This window comes from Lagopus muta, chromosome 16 (assembly GCF_023343835.1).
Source record: "Lagopus muta isolate bLagMut1 chromosome 16, bLagMut1 primary, whole genome shotgun sequence".
Taxonomy (NCBI): domain Eukaryota; kingdom Metazoa; phylum Chordata; class Aves; order Galliformes; family Phasianidae; genus Lagopus; species Lagopus muta.
In genome coordinates this window covers 8,050,630-8,070,447 of record NC_064448.1, presented here as the reverse complement: position 1 = coordinate 8,070,447, position 19,818 = coordinate 8,050,630, and the positions used below count along the sequence as shown (strand labels likewise).

Below are 19,818 nucleotides of genomic sequence, written 5' to 3'. Positions count from 1 at the left end.
TGAGGTGAATAATTTGATTTATTAGCACGAAAAAATTCTATACTGAAGAATTACAGAGCTGTACATGCATAGCTATGAACAAGAACTATCTCACCATGATACTGCATTGGAGCTTATTAAAACTTTAACTTGGTAACTAGACAATACTGGTTTTGATGACTTCAGTTGTTTTCAAAACACTGTACAGCATCATTTATGGACATACCAGCTCATTCAGAAACTGCCAGTCTCAGGCAGCCTCTCTTTTGATATAAAAATAGAAGTAATAATTAATGCATACTATGTGATTTTTGTAATAGCTACAAAATACTGTCCAAGGGATTCCACATGAATGATCCTCCCCAAAAAATCTCCAAAACCTCTTCCTATACGTTTGTGACAAAGTTACGCCAAGAGTATTAAAAAATAAAAATAAAAAAAAAATAAATAAATAAAAAATCACCCAAAATTTATACTCCTGAACCTGAAATATCAGGGTTTTATTTTTCCTTACATGTGTTGTGAAGCATTAGGAAAGAGATGTGAATATTGAGGGGCTGAATCTTCAGGGCCATGAGGAGCTGCATGGCTTATAACCATCAAAACAGGCCTGTGAGGATACATCTTCTTTGATATTCTGAAGAAGGTAATACTGTCATTGGTTATCAGATCAGTGAGATAATCCTGCAAGTAGAAGGAAAGGTATAATGAGATATTTCAAAAATAATTTCATGTTGGGGTGGAATGTGAAGGGGAGGCATCATAAAAAACAGGAAAAAGGAAGCTACTTAGCTCAGAAAGGGAAAGAGGAGGAGGTAAATTGCAGACATTAACACATACACCAAATAGTTCTTTCTTCACTGTCTAGAAAAATGAAAAACAACAGAAATGAAGGACAATGAAGAAGCTCAAATGGGACTCTTTCTTCTCACCGTGAAGATCACAATACTAAACAAAATGACCAGGTATTAATGAAACAGAAATGAAAAATTAAAGGAAAAATACAAACTAAATTATTTGGTTTTTGATGTTGAAATTTTCTTGAAGGTGTGCAGTCCAACATCACACCACAAACGTGCTCTTCAAATGCAAATATATGTTAATTTTCCTTCATCTTCCTCTGAACCAGAAATCTCTAAACCTAGAAGATGCTGGAGTGATTGGACTGAAAATGTCATTTTATATTACAGGTACAATGACAATCTGATAGAGATACACCTCTATCAAATTAATCACTGATAATTTAGAAAACTCCCTTTGTAAGATATGGATAATATATTTTCTAGTAAGTGTACACATATTCTGGCACCTGCTGGAACTATATGCATTGCAGACAGTCTGTACTGTACTGTGGGAAATACTGTGAATGCAAACAGGACTAGAAATTGAACTTTCAAAGTTAGAAGAAAAAGAAAAAGAAAAAATGGAGTAGAGTAATTCCTGTTGGAGAATCTGAAAGAATTTGCAAAGATTTGGTTTTCACAGGATAAGGGCTGAGCAGTTACTTTGGAGGACAGAATCAGTAATGGTTATTTTTTTCAGTTCAACTGGCACATAATCAACATCAATTATGTCAAGTAGATAGTGACAAAATATAATCTCATTATCATGTTATTTGCTGGAAAAGTAGGTTTCAAGCAAAACAAATGGTAGGAAGATCAGAGAACCAATTTTGTATTTCTGCTTGTGTTTGTTCATTTGAACCCCAGTGTTAACACTGCCATGTACTGTTTACTATGCTGAGTATTAGGCAAAAATACGAAGATAGTAAAAATATTTATATTTTCAGACCTGTTCTTTCAATTAACAAACTCAGAAAAACTGAACAGAATGAAAACCTAAACATTTTAAATTGTTACGTATACAAAATCGAGTTGAGGATCTTGGCATGTAAAATAAAACTGTAAAATTGACTTCTTGTTACACAAACAGGGAACACTGCCCTATGACATCACTTGCCTGAGATTGTTTCACGTAAGGTTGATTTCCACCACAACATTTTTGGTAGCATGGCTACAAGGATTAACTTTGATTCTTGATAGATCAGAAGGGAAATAAAAGACAAATAATTCTATCAATTGTCTGTAACCCTTAGCAGCTGGTAATAGAAAAGGAAATACTAGAAGCCTGTCAAGTTTTATCTTTCAGTACAATGTAGATTCAATTAAAAATTACAAATGGGTGATGGGAGGGAGGAAATCATATAGACTTCAAACTTGTAAAGAAAAAACTGTGAACATATTACTGAAATGAAAAAACAGAGGCAGGATTTATGCTCAATAAAAGAAAGTGAACTGAATCCCTGCTAAGCAAATACATCTTAAAAATCAGTATCACTGCTAAGTTAGCTTTTGAAGTTACACACTACTTGAACTACAGCAGCTTGCTGATTATTTTATTTATAATTATATTTGAGCAAAGCCAGTTCCTTTGGGAAGTTCACGCTTTTGGCTGAAATAGATCCTCTCTTGACTGCAAACAGGTGACTGAGCTGTAGTAATAATTTGCAGGCATTTTAGTAAGTTTGGCCATGGAATATATAATATCCTGGAAAGGACATTAGGAACATACACACCTGTAACAACACACGGTGATATACATTTAACAGTTCATTTTTCCATTCACTTAGACAGCAAAGTCTGAGTTACCATAAAAAGCAGCAGGATTCTATGAATTCTCCATTATATTATAGCTGTGAAACAAGTAAATTAAATTAACATAAAAAGATGGGTCTAGCTGGAGGGAACTGGATTCTTATCTCATTTATGCTTGTGTAACTCTGCTGAAATCAGTTCTATACCAGGGGAATAGATGGCAATCAGATTTAGCACAAGATAATTAAAGTACAAGGAGGAGAAATAGTTGTCATGCAGCATTTAAATCCGTTTTCACATCTGCAGCTCATAAGACACATCAGCAGTCTCAGGATGTTTTGTTTGTTTCTATTTCTGTTAACAATGTTTTCAGTAATATGACCCTCACTGAACAGAAGATAACAGAGAGTCCAGACATGGAGCCTTCTGTATTGTAGCTAATGTTACACAGAGCAGCTTTCAAGTAGGATGGGAATTCTTTAATTAGACTGAAACTGCAGCTATCTCACAGTCACATTCAAACGTTAAAGAAATCGAAATAAATCCGTAAGACCTACCCTGGAGTAGTCAAATCCATGTTTCTCCTTCACTCCATTTCTACAGAGTGTGTAGTTGTAAAATCGGGAATTTTTAAGTAATCCAACCCATTCTTTCCAACCAGGAGGCACATAGGAACCATTATATTCATTAAGGTACTTTCCAAAGAAAGCTAAGGGTAGAGAAAGCAGAAGTATAGTAAGAAACATCTCAAAGATACTCTACTTAGTCATATTAGTTCAATTCTCTTTTGAAACTGGAACATTTTCCTTAAAGTGAGTTATGAGTTTGTCTCTGTTTCTTTTTGATTTGCATTCTGAATACATGACACACACTGGAACACAGTTACATTTGTTTTACGGGCTGATATTTTGAGACTGCTACCAGCAAAAGAGAGAATGTTTAAAATAGCACCGGTTGTCACATTATCTCACCCTGCTCTGAATCACCCAATTTAGCTACGTTTTTCATTGTTACACCCACTCAAGGTCTCCACCTAAGAAGTGTCAGAAGCAGTGAAGTCACCAATAGGAGGCTGCCTTAGGAGGAACGATGACACGAGAACCATAAACACAATCAAATTTTAAAACTGCTGCATAGAAGAACTGAAGCAGCAGCCTTGCTTTGCAGAACAAGTACAGATTAAGCGCAAGGATTCTAACAGAACGTCATCCAGACACTTGAGCCCTCCTCCCAGCTTATGTAATTGCTAGATTTGCTCTGTAAACCACAAGCATACAGACACAAATTATTCTCCAAAAAACAGTTAAGAATGTTACAATATATCATCACTATGCCGCTGCAGGACAAATCAAACCCTCTTCTGGTTGCTTTATTTGTTTTTACAGCTTACAGGCAAAATTCTGCTCTTGGCCTGGAGATTACAATGTGATTCAACATCTGAATTTTCATTTCAGAGCTCACACGTGAAGTTCTGAATGCTCTGGCAATACAGGTTAGCACTGTCACAAAGACCAGCATGAAGACCTTCACTTGTTCTCCTTGACATTACAAATATTTTTAATTCAGAAGCAGTAATGCTGCTGCACCTTGCATGGATCTCAGTCTCAGAACAAAGCTTATCTCAAAATCTAGGAGTTTTGAGCATACAGTTCTCAGCTCTTGATTCTTGAAGTGTTTTTTAAGCTTTCAGCCACAACATCTGATATCACATCTTCTTGTATTTCTGTACAAGGAGTGTATGCACAGTGTGCATATGGACAGTGAGGTAAGAAGGGCCAGCCTCACTGTAGTCAATGGAACTGTGGCTATTTGTAGGGGCAGAACCTGTCCAAGAGATCTAGTGAGAAATCATGTTACATAACAGTACATGAGAGAGCTCCATGTTATTACTAGATAGCAATTCTCTTTTCTATAAAAATGGGAAACATTCACAGGATCGTAATACATGACAGAATAGAATGGAATCAATTTATAGGGAGAAAATATACTGTGCACCAAATACACATCAGATCCAGCTCACAGCGGATGTGAGCACAGCAAGGCGGAGGACAGCGTGTTTCAGCAGTGGCAACAGTGCTATGAAAGACAAGCCAGGTTCCAGATGGCCACACACAGCTGTCACATCATGAAATTAAGAGTATCTCAATCAGCTCATCCACATGAATAGCTAATGGTGGTGACCATAATGAAAAACTGTGTTTTGTCACTGTGCTTTTGCACTCTTTGGATCTGTTACAATTCCTATGGAAATAAGGAGAAGGCATTACTTTCAGAGCAAGCTATGTACAAGCCAGCCACTTACGGAAGGGCTGGGTGACTGATAAACATGACACAGAAAAGAATCTCTGTGTCATTGTCCTTACCTACATCTTGATGCTATATCTGCTCCACTACAGATAAAAACTATCACATTTCTCAGGAACTGTTTGTACAGTATATATTTTTTCAAATGTTTCTGCTTTATTTACAACTTCAAATTTTTAAGGAGTGAAAGGCAACTCATAGTGCATACCCCGCACTGTATATTCAGGATGTCTTCATACTGTTTCATGGATGTCAATGAGCTTTAAATAATTTTCTCTGTTGTTTCCAATGTTCCACTACCTCTTTTTCTTTTTTCCCTCCTCCCTCCTTTTCAGCCTTTTAAAGGCCTGTTATTCAAAAACTGTTAAAACATCACTTCTCTGTACTACAAAATATTGGGTTACAAAAAGCACTCCTGATGCTGATGAAAGATTTTCATTTTAGATTGTAAAGATTCTTTCTAACACATTTTTCCCCTCATCAGATTAGTTCACCACGAGAGACAGCTGCTCAGTAGAGCACATATGCCTTCGGAACATCCAATTCCAAGCTGCTCCAAGATTTTCTTAACAAACATTTTCAAGGACTGCTGTTTTGATACGCTCAGCCATGTTCCCATATCCAACCTATGAAAGGATCACTAAAAAACACCAAGTGATTGTTTTTAATAAACGCATCAAAAGTGTGATTTCCCTTTGCTTTAAACGCTACAGAACATTATTTTCTCCTAAGACCAAACAAAACAGGATATAGAAGAATTGAGTCCTTTGTACACTGTTACCACTTCCGCAGGGTTCCTAATCTTTCCCAGTTCTTATCTCAGGGTCTCAGTCTTCAATGATAAGCACCTGGAAAATCCTTTGGTACAAAGTGGAATTTTCACAAGAGGCCTCAGTGTTTTTTGTTGTTGTTGTTGTTGTTGTTTTGTTTCTTAGTTTAAAAAACAACCCTCTTCCTATACAGAAAAAAAAATCATGCACATAAGAATTTGCCCTTTGCTCTCAGTTAACACAAAGGTCTGCTCTGAACGTAACACAATTGCAGACACACTAGGCACACAGCTCCCTGCTTAAAAAGCAGGTCTCACCTATCTAAAGAACAGACATCTCAGTTTCAAATATGCTCCAAAAGACAGCAGTCACCTTCACTGACAATATTCAGGCTAGTTCTACCACATATCATTATACCAAACTGCAAGGTTGTTTCCACACCTGCTCCTCCCCAACCTTTCTTTTCTTTTAAAAAAAATCAAGCACACTAACACACTGCTACTTTTTCTGATTCTAACTTCAAAATACGCAATAGAACTTAAGGGCCTCTACAAAGCATATTCATAATTTCCTGTTTGATGTCAAGTTTTAAGATAATTCATCTTCTTAATGCATCAATAAAACAGTGCAGGGGAATCACTCAATCCTTTTCATGCCATACAGACTACCCAACACTGTAAGCTGGATATAACAGAACTTTGCAGCTCCCATAGCAGCAATGAAAACATAGTGTAAGACACAGATCCAGCACTGCAGAACTGCCAGAAGATCAGAATTAGAAACATGATTTTAGTCTTTAATTTGGTTTCCCTAATTTGGCTGTTCAGATCTAACTGACCATAGTCAGTCTTCTGCTCAGTCTGGATAGAAAGAAAAGCTTTAGAGAATGGTCAGAAATTGAAATAAGTTGCTCAAAATGACAGCACAGTTTTCATTCTGGGTGTTTTTCAGGTCTGGGCTGAAAGAAGTGCTCAGCAATATGGCCTGATGCAGGCTTTGCAGAGGTGGGTGGACAGGAGATCTCCCAGGTACCCTTCCAACCCAAATTATCCTGTGACAGACTACATGAGTAAACAAGTTCCATCTTAAGTCAAAACAATGAGATTTCAGGATTTTAGAATCTAGGAAGATATTTGTAAATATTCCTGCTCTCACAATAAGTCATCAAGCCAAGAAAAAGTAAAATTAATTTTTTTTGTTATTCCTGAACTATAAGCTCAGAAGTTCTATCATCCATCTGTCCTCTGGGAGTCCTCCCTTCACATCCTTCCCAGTGCTCAGCTGTACGCACTCGGCAGCACACCATTAAACTGCACTTTCCACTGTGACTGTGAAGTTAAATTCCTGTTTAAAGCTACTGACCCTCTACTTTTAACCACAAATGCTGTGTATTAAGTACTTCAAAGAAGCATTTAAATCGTCGTTCTTTTGATACAGCTAAGCAGACAGCTTTCCAGGTAGCAAGGCTTTGAGTTGCAAGTCCTACAGTTACACAGAGGGATTTTTTTTCACACCTCAAAAGTTTTCTACTTCTGTATCTGACACTAGTCTTTCCTAACTCAGAGTTGAACAATTAGTTACAGCTGAGCTGAGTTTTGAGGGGAAAAAAGTCTTTCTGATCTTATTCTTTTGCTGTTTATCTAGCAAAAATTACTTTTAGTACTTTTTGTCCTCTGAAAGACAATCAAAGGAAGGCAAACTTGAAAACGTCCTCACCCTGGCTAAGTACAAATAATGAGCATTAAGCCCAAAGGTCAATTCAATTCTACATTCACATCATGGCCAAATATACTCAAACTGAAAACATATAATGGAATCCACCCAGTGGAATTAATGGATTTACAGCAGAAGTAATACAAGGTTCTGAAATAAAGTTCTGTAATTTAGTATAAAATTTGGTTCCACAAGAGAGATTTACTGGAAACTTCAGTTCTCATGTGGTATCAAAATAACTGACCCAAAACTCATTCATTAAATGTAAGAGTTGTAAGAACAACATTGTACAGTGACTGGTAACCACTGCAATCAGAATATCCTACAGGTTTTCTTATTGTGCTGGGGAACTACCATGGTAGTAGGACAAAGTGAACGCAGAACAATCTTTATGATACCTTTGTCCCTCTTCCTGAATTTGCATTGCACATTCCACAGTCACGGCCGAGGACCAGTGCCAAGATCTATGCAGTGAATCAGAGGAATTGGCAGAAGAGGATCAGATGAAGCCAAATAAAACAAAAGGGCTTAAGCCAAATATTTTGAAATGGTCAACAAAGAATCAAATGGAAGAATGCTAACAATGAGCCAAATCTCTCTACTTTCTCAGGTGAGCAAATTCCCAATGGAGTCACTTGGCAAAAGGTGCCTCTCACTAAAGGCTATGGCACAGCTTATAAAGTTCAAATAGAACTAGAATTGTAAAGCATAAATACCTTTCTGAACGGCTATCTCACACATACACTCTGAAAGTTGAAGGAAAAACTCTAGAAATAACAATCTTCAACTCATCAGTCTTTTATAACAATTCAGTACAAGATGAGTCAGTGTGTTGCAACAGCATCATTTCCTGCACTGGGCAGTGCAAGAGAAGAGAGCGCTGGCCACATGGCTCAGAGTGCTGCGCAGTACCACTAGTCAGCCTGCTTGCTCCTTGGTGGCTAAGTCTGATCATTCAGATCTCCAAAATGTTTCCCTATACCAAAATCATGAAGACAATGAGACATTTTGTTTAAGACTCACCATCAGCTATCACACCTTCCTTCCATATATTACGATCACAGAGAATCCTAACTGTTAGATTTTTCCTCCTCATCATATTGTCAATTGATTGCAAGGTTCCAGGGAGCTACTGGGATATGCTGTGAAAGAAGAAGTACTTTCTAGATTTCAACAAAGCCTGTTTTCTTTCACTTAGCATTATAACTGGAAGAATAATAAAAGAGTTCACAGTTAAAAATAATGAAGCCTTACAAATTCAAAGTCCAGCTCTGGTTCAGTATAACCACAGAACTCCTTTCAACAAGATATCCACCAAAACAGAAGAAATCTAGATTATACAGTAGTATACTTTCTGTACATCTACTTTTTATGTTTCACACACAAAAAAAAGAAATCTAACAATTTTTTTTTTTTCCAAAGGACTAGTCACCTCTTACAGCACTTAAAATGCATCCCATCTCATACACACAGATACCCACCCTGTGCATAACAAATACACAAGGATGGAAGTGCTATTATTCATAACTTGGACAATGAGGCACAGGTCTCAGGGTAGTACTCATGCTATTAAAGCATAGAGAAAGATAGGAAGATGTTTCAACTCAAAGAAATTGGAATTCTACTTCCAGAACCTGGAAGCAGAAGTTTATTAAGTTAAATTTAATGAAAACAAAATAACTGGCTTTTACAAAAGCAAAAGAACACAAAAAGATACTGCAGAAGAGGATAAAGCCAACAGATTTTTCTCAAAAGTGCAGTCATTTTAACAATCAAAATTAACAAAGATTTAACTTTTTTTCTCAAATGTGAAAACATCTCCTTTAGTTTTTTTGCTATTTTGAATGCTATGACATGATGACCACTGCTTCTTGCTTGAAATGATGAATCAATACAACAAAGCCAATACACTTCAAATTGGCATCCTATCAGCAGAATACATGCAGTAGGGAAAAGACGAGCTTCTCACAATCTACACCATTTTATGTTGAAAACAGATAGATTAGAGGAATAAATAAGAAAGAGGGCAAGAGGGAAATAAAATATGACTGGAAAGAAGCGAGCCACAGGCACTGGCTTATTTCTGTACTTGTGGATGCATTCATCTCAGACTCCTGGAAGGTTTTATTTGATTGCAGGCTATTTTGTGGATTTTACTCAGTGAGTTACTCACTGAAATGCACATATTCCTCTCTCTGGGATGGTTAAAATGTGCATTAAATAACATAAAGCTACATGCAGAAGACAGGCGATAAAACAGCAGCTATATAGATGAGTTTCATTTCTACAATCTCTGCATAATCATTGGAACATAACTCAACTTAGTGCATTCACACCAAGTTATCGTACATTATAATAAGTTTAAACTGAAATTAGTGAGGCACAGAGCTCAATTCTTAGAAACACAGGGAAAAGACACATGCGTCCTTGATTCAAAACCGACTGAAGAATAGATGTGAAGTCAGTGCTAGGAAAAAAAAAGTCTCTAACATACATAAAGCAGAAAACACAGAAATATGTTTTGTGTGAAAAGGTCATTCTCCAAAATATTTGCAGGATATTCCATCTCAATCATTCACTGCCATGGACCAAGTCTGCCAGAAGTAGAAACACAGACATGTATTCAGGCTAAACATCAGCACACTTCTTACATCCTTTCCAGCACAGGTTCTTGGTTTACTTTTACAATAACTGCTACCATGATATATCCAGTAGGCTGAAGCTTTCTTTCACGTCATTTTCAAATCTAATGATCTCAAGCCAAGTAACAGATACAATTTGACAGCCCTAGATAAGGTAATTTTTCTATACAGAGAGAAAAAGATCTCAGGAAATGAATTTACTTTTGAGTAAAATAATTCAGAAACTTGATACCCAGTTTTCAAACATCACCCACATGTCTTGGAGGTGAATAACTTAACAATGCAGTTCCTAATTGTGCAAATCACATCTAAAAATCAAGTTTGACTCCTAAGCCACTTAATTATCATAATAAAAGATGGCCTTCAGATCTTCAGTAGCTGCCCTGCATACAGGACATCATTCTCAGTTAGTCTGTTTTCTTTATATGCACATAAGTCTTCTTAATATTTCTCTTTACATGTATTGAGCCTTGCAGAAAATACTCCATTATTCTGTCTACAATTTGACTCCTTAGTTTACCAACTGTTCCCTACCAAAAAATTATACACAAAGATCAACTTCAGTTAAGTTTTTAAGCATTTCTGTAATCCAACTATTACGTAGAGTGAATTCTGCAGCAGCCAACAGATAAACAAGAGTATTTTTTTCTGGATGTGCATCAAGATATTAAAACCTGGTTGCATATTTTTCACATTCATTCCTCCTTTTCACCATTTAGCATTTACCAATGGCCTTTCTCTTCTATCTTACAATTTAATGTTAAAATCAGTTAAAAATGCCAAAGGCTTAGACAGTGAAGTGGAAAAATAATTACTTGAATGCAGTCAACCACTGTGTCATCTTCACCTAATATAGGAAGGAGAAAATGGAAGACTGTCGCTGAATTTTAATGAATTCATTAGTTAATTACTGTAAATCCCTGTGAAAGCACTAAGAATGATTATTACTTTTATTCCCAAGAAATTTATTATAATGGCAGGGATGGACCTCCAACAACGACTTCTCTCTAAGTTCAGAATATATAAATGCTGCAGGATGACATATATTAATTCTTTGCATAACTCAAGTACAACCTTCCATCAGAGTGAGATACTGACATATTACCACACAACAAGTACTGTTTTCCTTTTTTAATAGGTTAATTCAACTTAATAGAATTAGCTGTACTACAGGGTACTGCTGCTCGACAGGAATGAAGATGGTAAGTTAGTCAAGATATATACTATATTTGCTGCATAATGTGCCACACTAAGCCCTAACATAGATGAATAGAATTCTTGCAGAAAAATCACTGAAGCAATTGCATGAATCAGTGAAGCAAAAGCAAGGCTGAATTTGGCCCATCATCCCTAATTTTATTGAATTTAATAAGAAAAACATGTATTTTAATTTCCTGACTGCAGTAAGACTGACAAAGTATTCTGGAATCAGTCAACAGCTTTAAGACCTAATCATTCAGACAGACAGACGGACGGAAAAGAGAAGCTTTTATATTAATTAATGTTTAAGGGGAAGTTTAAACGTGTATTCTGATAAGGCTATTTCTTGTTAGAATCAAGCAAGCAACAAAGTATTGTGCATTTTGAAAGATGCCTCGTACAAAGATGTGTATATTGACAAAAACAGGATGTTTTCTTTGCTGTGAATGTTTACACAGGAACTTCTGGCAGAGAAATACTCTGACATTCTGAAACATTTGTCACAGGATCTCTTTCTTTTCCATTACAATCATCTGTTGCTCTAAGTTAAAGTACCAGTGACCACTAGTTTAAGTTTCTGATAATTCAGATGTTGCTTACAGGGTCTTTTCTAAAGATTAATTCACTAATTGACTCGGCTTGTTTCAACAAAATGCCTTTCTTGCCCAATTCCCCACAATATGTAACGGGACAATGTTCCAGAGTGACTGTTTATTGAGATTAGAGATCTGGTGTCTGCATGTACTGGCTATGTAATAAGAACATGACCTTTTAGTTGCTGTTTGTGACACTGGTAATTTTTTACACTGAGAGACAGGGTAACGCACAGAAAAACACACCTTTAGCATCTACTGCCTTAAAGGCTTCCAACACAGGAGGACAAGCCAGTCATTGCACTGTCACAATATTTAATTGATTCACATAAAGCAACAGTGTATCTTACACGAGGGCCAAAATCCTGACTTACATGTGGAGACAGAAATTCCCTTGAGCTCAGCATCTTACCTTCACCTCTATGCTGCTAAGTCATTGGTTAGTAAAACTTTTTAAAGTATTAAAGTTGAATAACACAAAGGTGGCAACCAAGGCTGAAGCTAAGAAACTCTTAAAGGAAAGTCCCACCTTTTCAATCTCCTCTCACACATCTTATTTGAAACTTGTGGAGGAGAATCACGCACCACACTGATCCCTCCTGCCTGCAAACCATCAGCACGTTTCCCAAAGGTGCCCACAGCATCAAAAGTCTGTAAGAATCCAAACCACAAACGCCACAGGAAAAATACTACAATGCAGGACGACCAGAATTGTCTTTTGCAACAGAATAAAACACAGGGAGATCAGCATTACAGAGAGAAGAGCAAGGAGATGGGAAATGAGTGACAGAAAAGGGGAAAAAAATAATCAAAACAACACAACACTAAGAGAAGCTTAAAAGCAGTAAGAGAGTACAGTTTTTCCTTTCAAGTTTAAATAAAAAGGAAAACATAAAAGGAAAACACAGGGAGGTTTGGCTTATGAATTAACAGAAAAACAACCTCTCCACCAAAATGACAGCTCTCTCATTTCAGAGCTGTGAGCTTACATATTAAACACAAACCTGCAAAAATCATATTCACCGTGACTGCTTTTCCCTCTTCAAGAAAATAAACAAATAAATAAAAGCAGTAGGAAGCTAAAGTGTGTATTTGCAGGTTATGCCAGCAACACCATGCACTTCTAAATATTTCAATAAATCTATAAATTAACTCCTGTGCTTTCCTGATCTTCCCTTACTGCAGTCATGTTCAAGGACACCCCATATCACTGTCACAGAAGTTGATCATAACATCCAGAGATATTCTCCTTAGCACATTACTTTCAAAATTGTGCAAACTGTACTTCAAAAGTAGTTTTCTGCTGTTTCTCAAACAGGTATATCTGCTGAGATCTTTGGAAATAACAGGTGAAAATAAACACTTCCTTGATGCTGACTGATCGCTCATATTGGTTACCACAAGTTTTTATTCAGAGACCAGAAATTAACACCAGCCTTCAGGAATGGTAGTACCCATTCAAATTTTTGTAATAATATATCATGTTGAGCTACGTGAATGGAGATCTCATTTACACCTTAAGATCACTTTGTAATTGTAAAACTATTTCTCATATTCCAATGCATTTAACTTCACAGAAAAAGAAAGATAATGGAGATTCAACATAAATCTTGAATCTAAATGTAAACATCAATATAAAAATATAACACCTAAACACGAGGATATCTGCAACAGCTGTAGAAGTTGGTAGACCTTGCAGGTGCTCAAAATAGAGCTGCTACATATAAAAAAATTATTGCAACAAACAAATATCAGCAACACAAAACAAACGATCTGTGAAGAATAACGCTTGGTGTGGTATTCATACAATCACCAGAATTAGTGCCAGGAATGATAAATGGAGGGAAACAGCAATCAATTAACTAAGTATGCGCACTTCCCCTAATTTATTTCTTTCCACATTAATTCAAGTCTTTATTTTAAAAAACAAAACAGGGAAATTACCTATTTGTTTTAACACCAACCCTTTACAGTAGTGGCATGCACGAAACACGTGAATGGTTAAAAACAACAAAAAAAGGATCTTGTTTCAATTAATATTTAAATTTTATATTCTGGAAGCACCATCAAGATCAAGCCTCACGCATTATAAATTCAAAGCATGAATGTGCACTACCAGTAATAACTGTACTACTAGCACAGATATACTACAAGTAACATGGCTATTTTCTGACATGACAGAAAGCATTTATTTAGCAGGAAATGCAACAGAAACCCTATAATTGGCAAGAACCTAAAGCACATGTACAGAGAATGCAGGAAACAAGTGTGAAACAAGCGCTCCATATTTTCTGAAATCCTTTCTACAGGATCTTTCTTCCTAAGGAGCACTGTGTACAGGAAGCATATTTGTTTCTCAAGTGTACATGTGATTTTGCTGATTGTTCCTCAGATATTTTACCTTGAACACTGCTCTGAGAACGGACTGCCTAGAGAAAACAATCCAGCTGAGTGCTCTGCCTCAAAGCACATAAGGGAAATACCCTTCTCTTGCATTCTTAGTGTGATTAATATATCTGTTCCATGCAAAATTCAAATCATTAAATTATTTCCATGGCATTTCTCTTGTATTTAGCAGGGCATATTTTACATTTGCTGTGCCTAGGGTTTAGTCCTGCAACAAGACATTCTGTTCCTATACCATGCATATTTACTCCTTTGTAAAGGTTGATGGCAGTGGCTTCTTTCTGTGTTGTTTTTTTTCTCCTCCACTTTTTTTTTTTTGTTTACAGTTTTTCAAGTAAAAGAACAAGGAAGCTAAAACTACAACCTACATGCGCAATAGAAGCTATGGCACTTTGCACTGTTGCAGTCCATTATGAAAATAAACTAAAACATATGTTAGCTTCTGTACTAAGAAGGCTAAGGGAACTTTTAAGTAGAGTCAGTCTTGATCTTACCTGTCCTATATCCTGTGTTGTTGAGGTACACAGCAAAAGTACGTATTTCATGCTGAGCCTGCCAGGATGGAGAAGAACAGTTCTCGTTGTTAGTGTAGGTGTTGTGGTTGTGGACGTATTTCCCTGTAAGAATGGAGGAGCGAGATGGGCAGCACATTGGTGTTGTCACAAAGGCATTGATGAAATGAGCACCTCCATGCTCCATGATCCGTCTCGTTTTATTCATCACTTGCATAGAACCTGAAAAAAGAAAATTATCTCAGAAATATTTTCTTGTTTCAGTCACATGAGATAAGAGCTCATGGTTTCCATCAGAATCAACCACATGTAGTAACAGCTCTGCGATTTCAGAGGGAACCCAAATTCTAAGACAGTCCACTTCCCCCTCACTTAGGAAGTTCTCCCATGGTTTTGAGAAAGGTGAAATACTCAAGTCCTAACTTAAGATTGAATTCAAACCTGTTGACATAGATCATAAACATTTTTTAATTTCTCTCTAAGCTCAAGATTTCCAACTGTAACCTAGAGTGCTTGCACAGTCTTTCTGGAGCCACTAGTACTGTTCCAGTAGCTGAAGGCAGGACTCAACGTGAATTAGACTGAGATAATACAACCTGAGGGTGAAATTAACTTTGTGCAGCAAGTCTGACCATAGTTTGTATTATTTAATCCTTGGTTTCTGAAGATACCTGATGCACTACCTTTTGTGCCAACTTTCTGTTTCTGCAGAAGAACACTTCTAGCTGAGGGTTGTAATCACAGAACTGTTCACACTGGAAGGGATGGCTCCAAACCCACTGTTCAAGCCGGTCTTCTAGAGTTTTCTACTGCATAAAACACACTCTTCTCTCAAATTAAATATTAGCAGGAATTGATTTCCAGAAGAGGTAGCAATGGAACAAAGCCCTCTTCAGAATTTCCATAATCAACTCACATAGTTCTGTCTACCCACTTGATCCATTTTGATAAAGGTGTTAGCTAAAATTCTACAGATTCTCTAAGGCTTAGTTTTGCAGAATCAGATTTTAGATGAGTAGCTGGGACACACAACCAAAAACAAACAAGCAAGTTTAACTGGTAGGGACTTGGATGATTTGGGGTAACGAGAGTCAAAGCCTTTTTGCCAGATGTTACTAAAAGACACACTGTTGGCAAAAGGCTGTTCTGTTACCTGTTTAAGACAAGGCTTTAGATTAGTTCTACCAGAACTATAAACCTAAATAAGCTTGGATCCATATCAGAGGTTCTTCTTACGCATAAAATCATCAAAGATCAGAAAAAAAGGACTTTTAGATTTCATTATGTTTGATAATCAGGTTTGATGTCAGGTTAAAACATCAGAGTGCTTGATTGAAGAAGAATTCCAACTTCCCAAGGAACTTATACCTGTCATCAGCACAACTTTGCAAAAGAGAGTAAACCTTTCCATCACTAATACTCCCTTCTAATTACAAGCAAAGAAAGCCAACAGAGAGCACAGAGATGAAGGTATGGGCTTATGTTGCAGTAGAGTTGGTGCTAACTTACCCAAGGTTGAGTTGGATTCACAGTTCAGCTTTAATCAATGTATCCTGCAACCATCTGGCACAAACTGTATGTCAATAATGGGTTTAGGTTTCTTCTAAGCTCTTTAAGAAGGGATTTCATTATGAAATTGCAACAGTAAGTCAATTTGACGCAGAGAACACTGATATAACTAGGAGTAAAAACCTAAAGGGGAAATGGTTGCCGTATATGCCATATATAAGCCATATATGAAATCTGACTATGCAACCATGAATGGAGGTTAACTGCTAATGTATGCCATTTCATCTTAAAATTGCCATGGCACTAGTTTTCTTGAGATCATTTTGTTGGAATTAATATAATAAAGAAAGAAAGAAATCTGTGCATTTTTTAATCAGAGTACATCCTTGTCACATCGCTTTGGCACAAGAACCAAGGTGAGTTATTGACTCTCCCTTCAGAGCTTGTTGAACTTCACATTTTGAAATAAAAGTTCTAAACAAAATAAGTGGGTTTTTGTTTTTTTGTTTTTTTCTTTCTATAACTGTGGGAAAAGAAAGTACGCATTTTGGGAGAAGTCTCCAGTTCTTTGAAGGCATTAACACAGTTAACAGTCAGTTATACATCATGTGTCTCTGAAAACTGTGGATGTTTCCTCTGTGCCATCTTATGAACTAGCCCAAGAACAAGTATTGCCATTCCAATATTAAAATACAATTTAACAACTCCTTTAAATGACAGAGACATCTGTGCATAAATAACAGCACATGTTATGACTCCCCTTGGGGACACTAACTGTCTTTAATAAAACTGCTGTAATTACAAGGTCCTATATATCAACAGTCTCTAATACAAAAACTTATGATCTAATCTGCTTCCCTAGCTTGACAACTAATACAGAGTGACAGATCAGTCGAAGGTAAAACTCCAGCATACTCTTCTGTGCAGCGTTATATAGGCCAGCTTTAAATATTTTAAACAGCCTGAAATCAGCCAACCAAAGCTTTTTTTCTTCAGCTTGCCTCCAGTACAAACACAGAATTGCAGAAAAAAAGTATAAGTTGATCTTTCCATAGCAGATTAGTTACATGCTAATCAGCAGCTGGAACCTCATCAAATCACCTTTTGAGCTGGAAAATCTTTTGGGGTTTCATTAGCTGATGTACCGAGAGAAATCATGCTTTAAAGTGTCAATATATTATACAGAAAATGTCTGTGACCTGTCAAAAAGCACTGATTATACATAAAAATGATTTGGTAGTTAAATGTGGAATTTCTATGCTATCTTTCAAAAACAAAAGATCTACAAGACTGTAAAAATAGCCAATTAAATCAATTGGATGCATTCAAGCTTCTCACTTAAATCAAAGAAAAATCTAGGTTGAAATTACACTTGAATTTTGTGTAGTGTCCAAAACCTTACATTTAGTGTCCCTTCACAGCTCACTTTAAGGATTAGGCTAATATTTTGACTACTATTAATGGAGAATGCACACTAAAAATGTATGCATTTTAATGGAATCTTGGCACTGAGGTTAAGCTCACGTGAACTAAAAGGTATCTAGGTACCTATTCATACCACTACATATGAATTTAACTTCACTTTTTAGTATGCTAGGAAAAAACAACACTATAATACAGGAGACCCAATTACATTTACAAATGCTACAAAGAAAAAATATCCAGTATAGCAAAGTGTTTAATCCTATTGTGTTCTTCAAATGAATGTTATATTGGAAAGTGAGTTATTATAACCCTGTACTGGCATATAACAACATATACAAATACAAGTATCTTTCATTAACTACTCAATAAGGCTGCAATCAGGGCTAGCTAAACAAAATCCTTTATCAGTTTAGCAGTTGTTCATGAAATAACACTGACTTTCTCATTAACTATGTTTTGCTGTCAGAGGTCATAATTTACACGAGTTTTAGCAAATTTCACTTGTTTAAGAGCTTTCAAGTCTCAAGTGACTCAGTAAATTCTGCAGGGCAATTTGAAAAGCAGCATCTATATGCAAATAAGTTCACAATCCCAGAACGTACACTTCTCTAAAGCCTTCCATTCGATTCTCATTAGACATCCTTTTCACACACATCTTCACTTCCTTTTTTTTATCTTTAATTTTAACACAGCTCTAAGACACTTATCTCCACGTATGATAACTAAGAAACATTATCTCCATGATACTTTTATTTTTTTCACACATTGGAACGAGTAGGAACGTATGTATCACCTCTGGCTCAGATTTCTGTAATGTGGCTGAAATATTTTCTAAATAATTAGATCCTCTTCTAGCTATGAGATAATAAGTTGGTTTATTAAACCACAACAACGCAGTGGGCAACCTGATTACAGTAGAGAGACAGGGGAATAACATGGACTTACACGGCTCTTAATGGGGGAAAAAGAATTTGGTTCCAATTAATTATTTCTCCTCATCAGTATATTCCTCTTCTTTCTATTCACCTTTTCAGTACAATTCTCTTGATTAAAATGATAGTCAACTGAGCATGTATGTTTCAGTGGATCTTGGTGCTCATTCACCTTCTTGCATCTGTACCCATTACAATTTACACTTGTCCTTCCAACGTGGAGATTCTACACTCTTTTCATCAGTGCTTCACCAGTCTGATCCTTTTTTCAATAGAAGACTGGGTTTTGGCTTCTTAAATAAACTTTTGATTAGCAGCAGCAGTAATAAAAAAAAGTTGAACTCCTTTCTTGAAAAGACAACATCTCCTGGTAAACCCTGCCTGCTAATGTTAAAACTACCTTAAATTTATTTAATTTAGAGAGGCTGTTAGGAGCACTTGAGATGCACTGTGCTCCTTTCTGACTCAAATGTAACCACAATAGAAAAATGAAAGCTACAACATCCACCAGTTGGAGAATACTCCAAGTAATTGAAATCTTTGTTATGCACAACCTTCTCTGCTATGCTGTCACAGCTCACAAGTTTTCCTTATTTTTTTTTATTTGTAGTTCACATCTTGTTTCTTAAATGTTTCTTAAATGCATTAACCACAATCCTCACAAATACCAATTTTGATTAATTTGGATAGCTCAGTAGACAACAGACCAAAACAGAAATTAATTCAAAGAAATACTGGGCCTCACAAAGCCACTAGTCACAAATGACAAATACCTAATCTCAGCTTCACTGGATGGATTTTCCTTAGTTAGATGCTGATTTGTGTGGACACGTGCCCATTATGCTTGAAATTGGAAAGCATCAGGTAATCGGAGAAGAGAAATATACTGCCCAAAGGACTTAGACAATTGCATCAGAAACAAGCAGGCTAGCATAAAATATAAGATGATAAATTTTTTAGGACCACCTTCTGAGCCTGCAAGATAAAATACATAGGTTCTTTTAGGTATGCATTATTAAAACTGCTTTTTATGATCCAAATAACCACTTAAAAAAGTGACAACATCAAAAAAGCAAAACAAAAGAAAAAGCAACCACCAGAACCAACCACAATATTACAGACATGCAGTAATACTGATAAAAAGGAAGCATCTATCAGAACATTGCCATGTTGATGTGATTAACCTCTCAACTAGAGAAGTATAGAAGTAATACAAGTTAATTAACTTTACTATTTGTG

General features: G+C 36.3%; 1 protein-coding gene across 11 annotated transcripts in view; it reads right to left on the bottom strand.

Annotated features, from left to right (window-relative positions):
* Window positions 1–19,818, bottom strand: part of SULF2 (sulfatase 2) — a 137,338-nt gene that overhangs the window by 36,964 nt on the left and 80,556 nt on the right. For 10 of the 11 annotated variants that reach the window (XM_048963267.1, XM_048963261.1, XM_048963259.1 and 7 more), the window contains 3 exons: window positions 14,696–14,935; window positions 3,131–3,282; window positions 494–663 (listed from right to left, as the gene is read on the bottom strand). In XM_048963267.1, the coding sequence (XP_048819224.1) occupies window positions 494–663; window positions 3,131–3,282; window positions 14,696–14,935 (562 nt within the window). Of the gene's footprint in view, window positions 1–493; window positions 664–3,130; window positions 3,283–14,695; window positions 14,936–19,818 lie in introns of those variants that run through there. The other variant, XM_048963268.1, reaches the window with a different exon arrangement.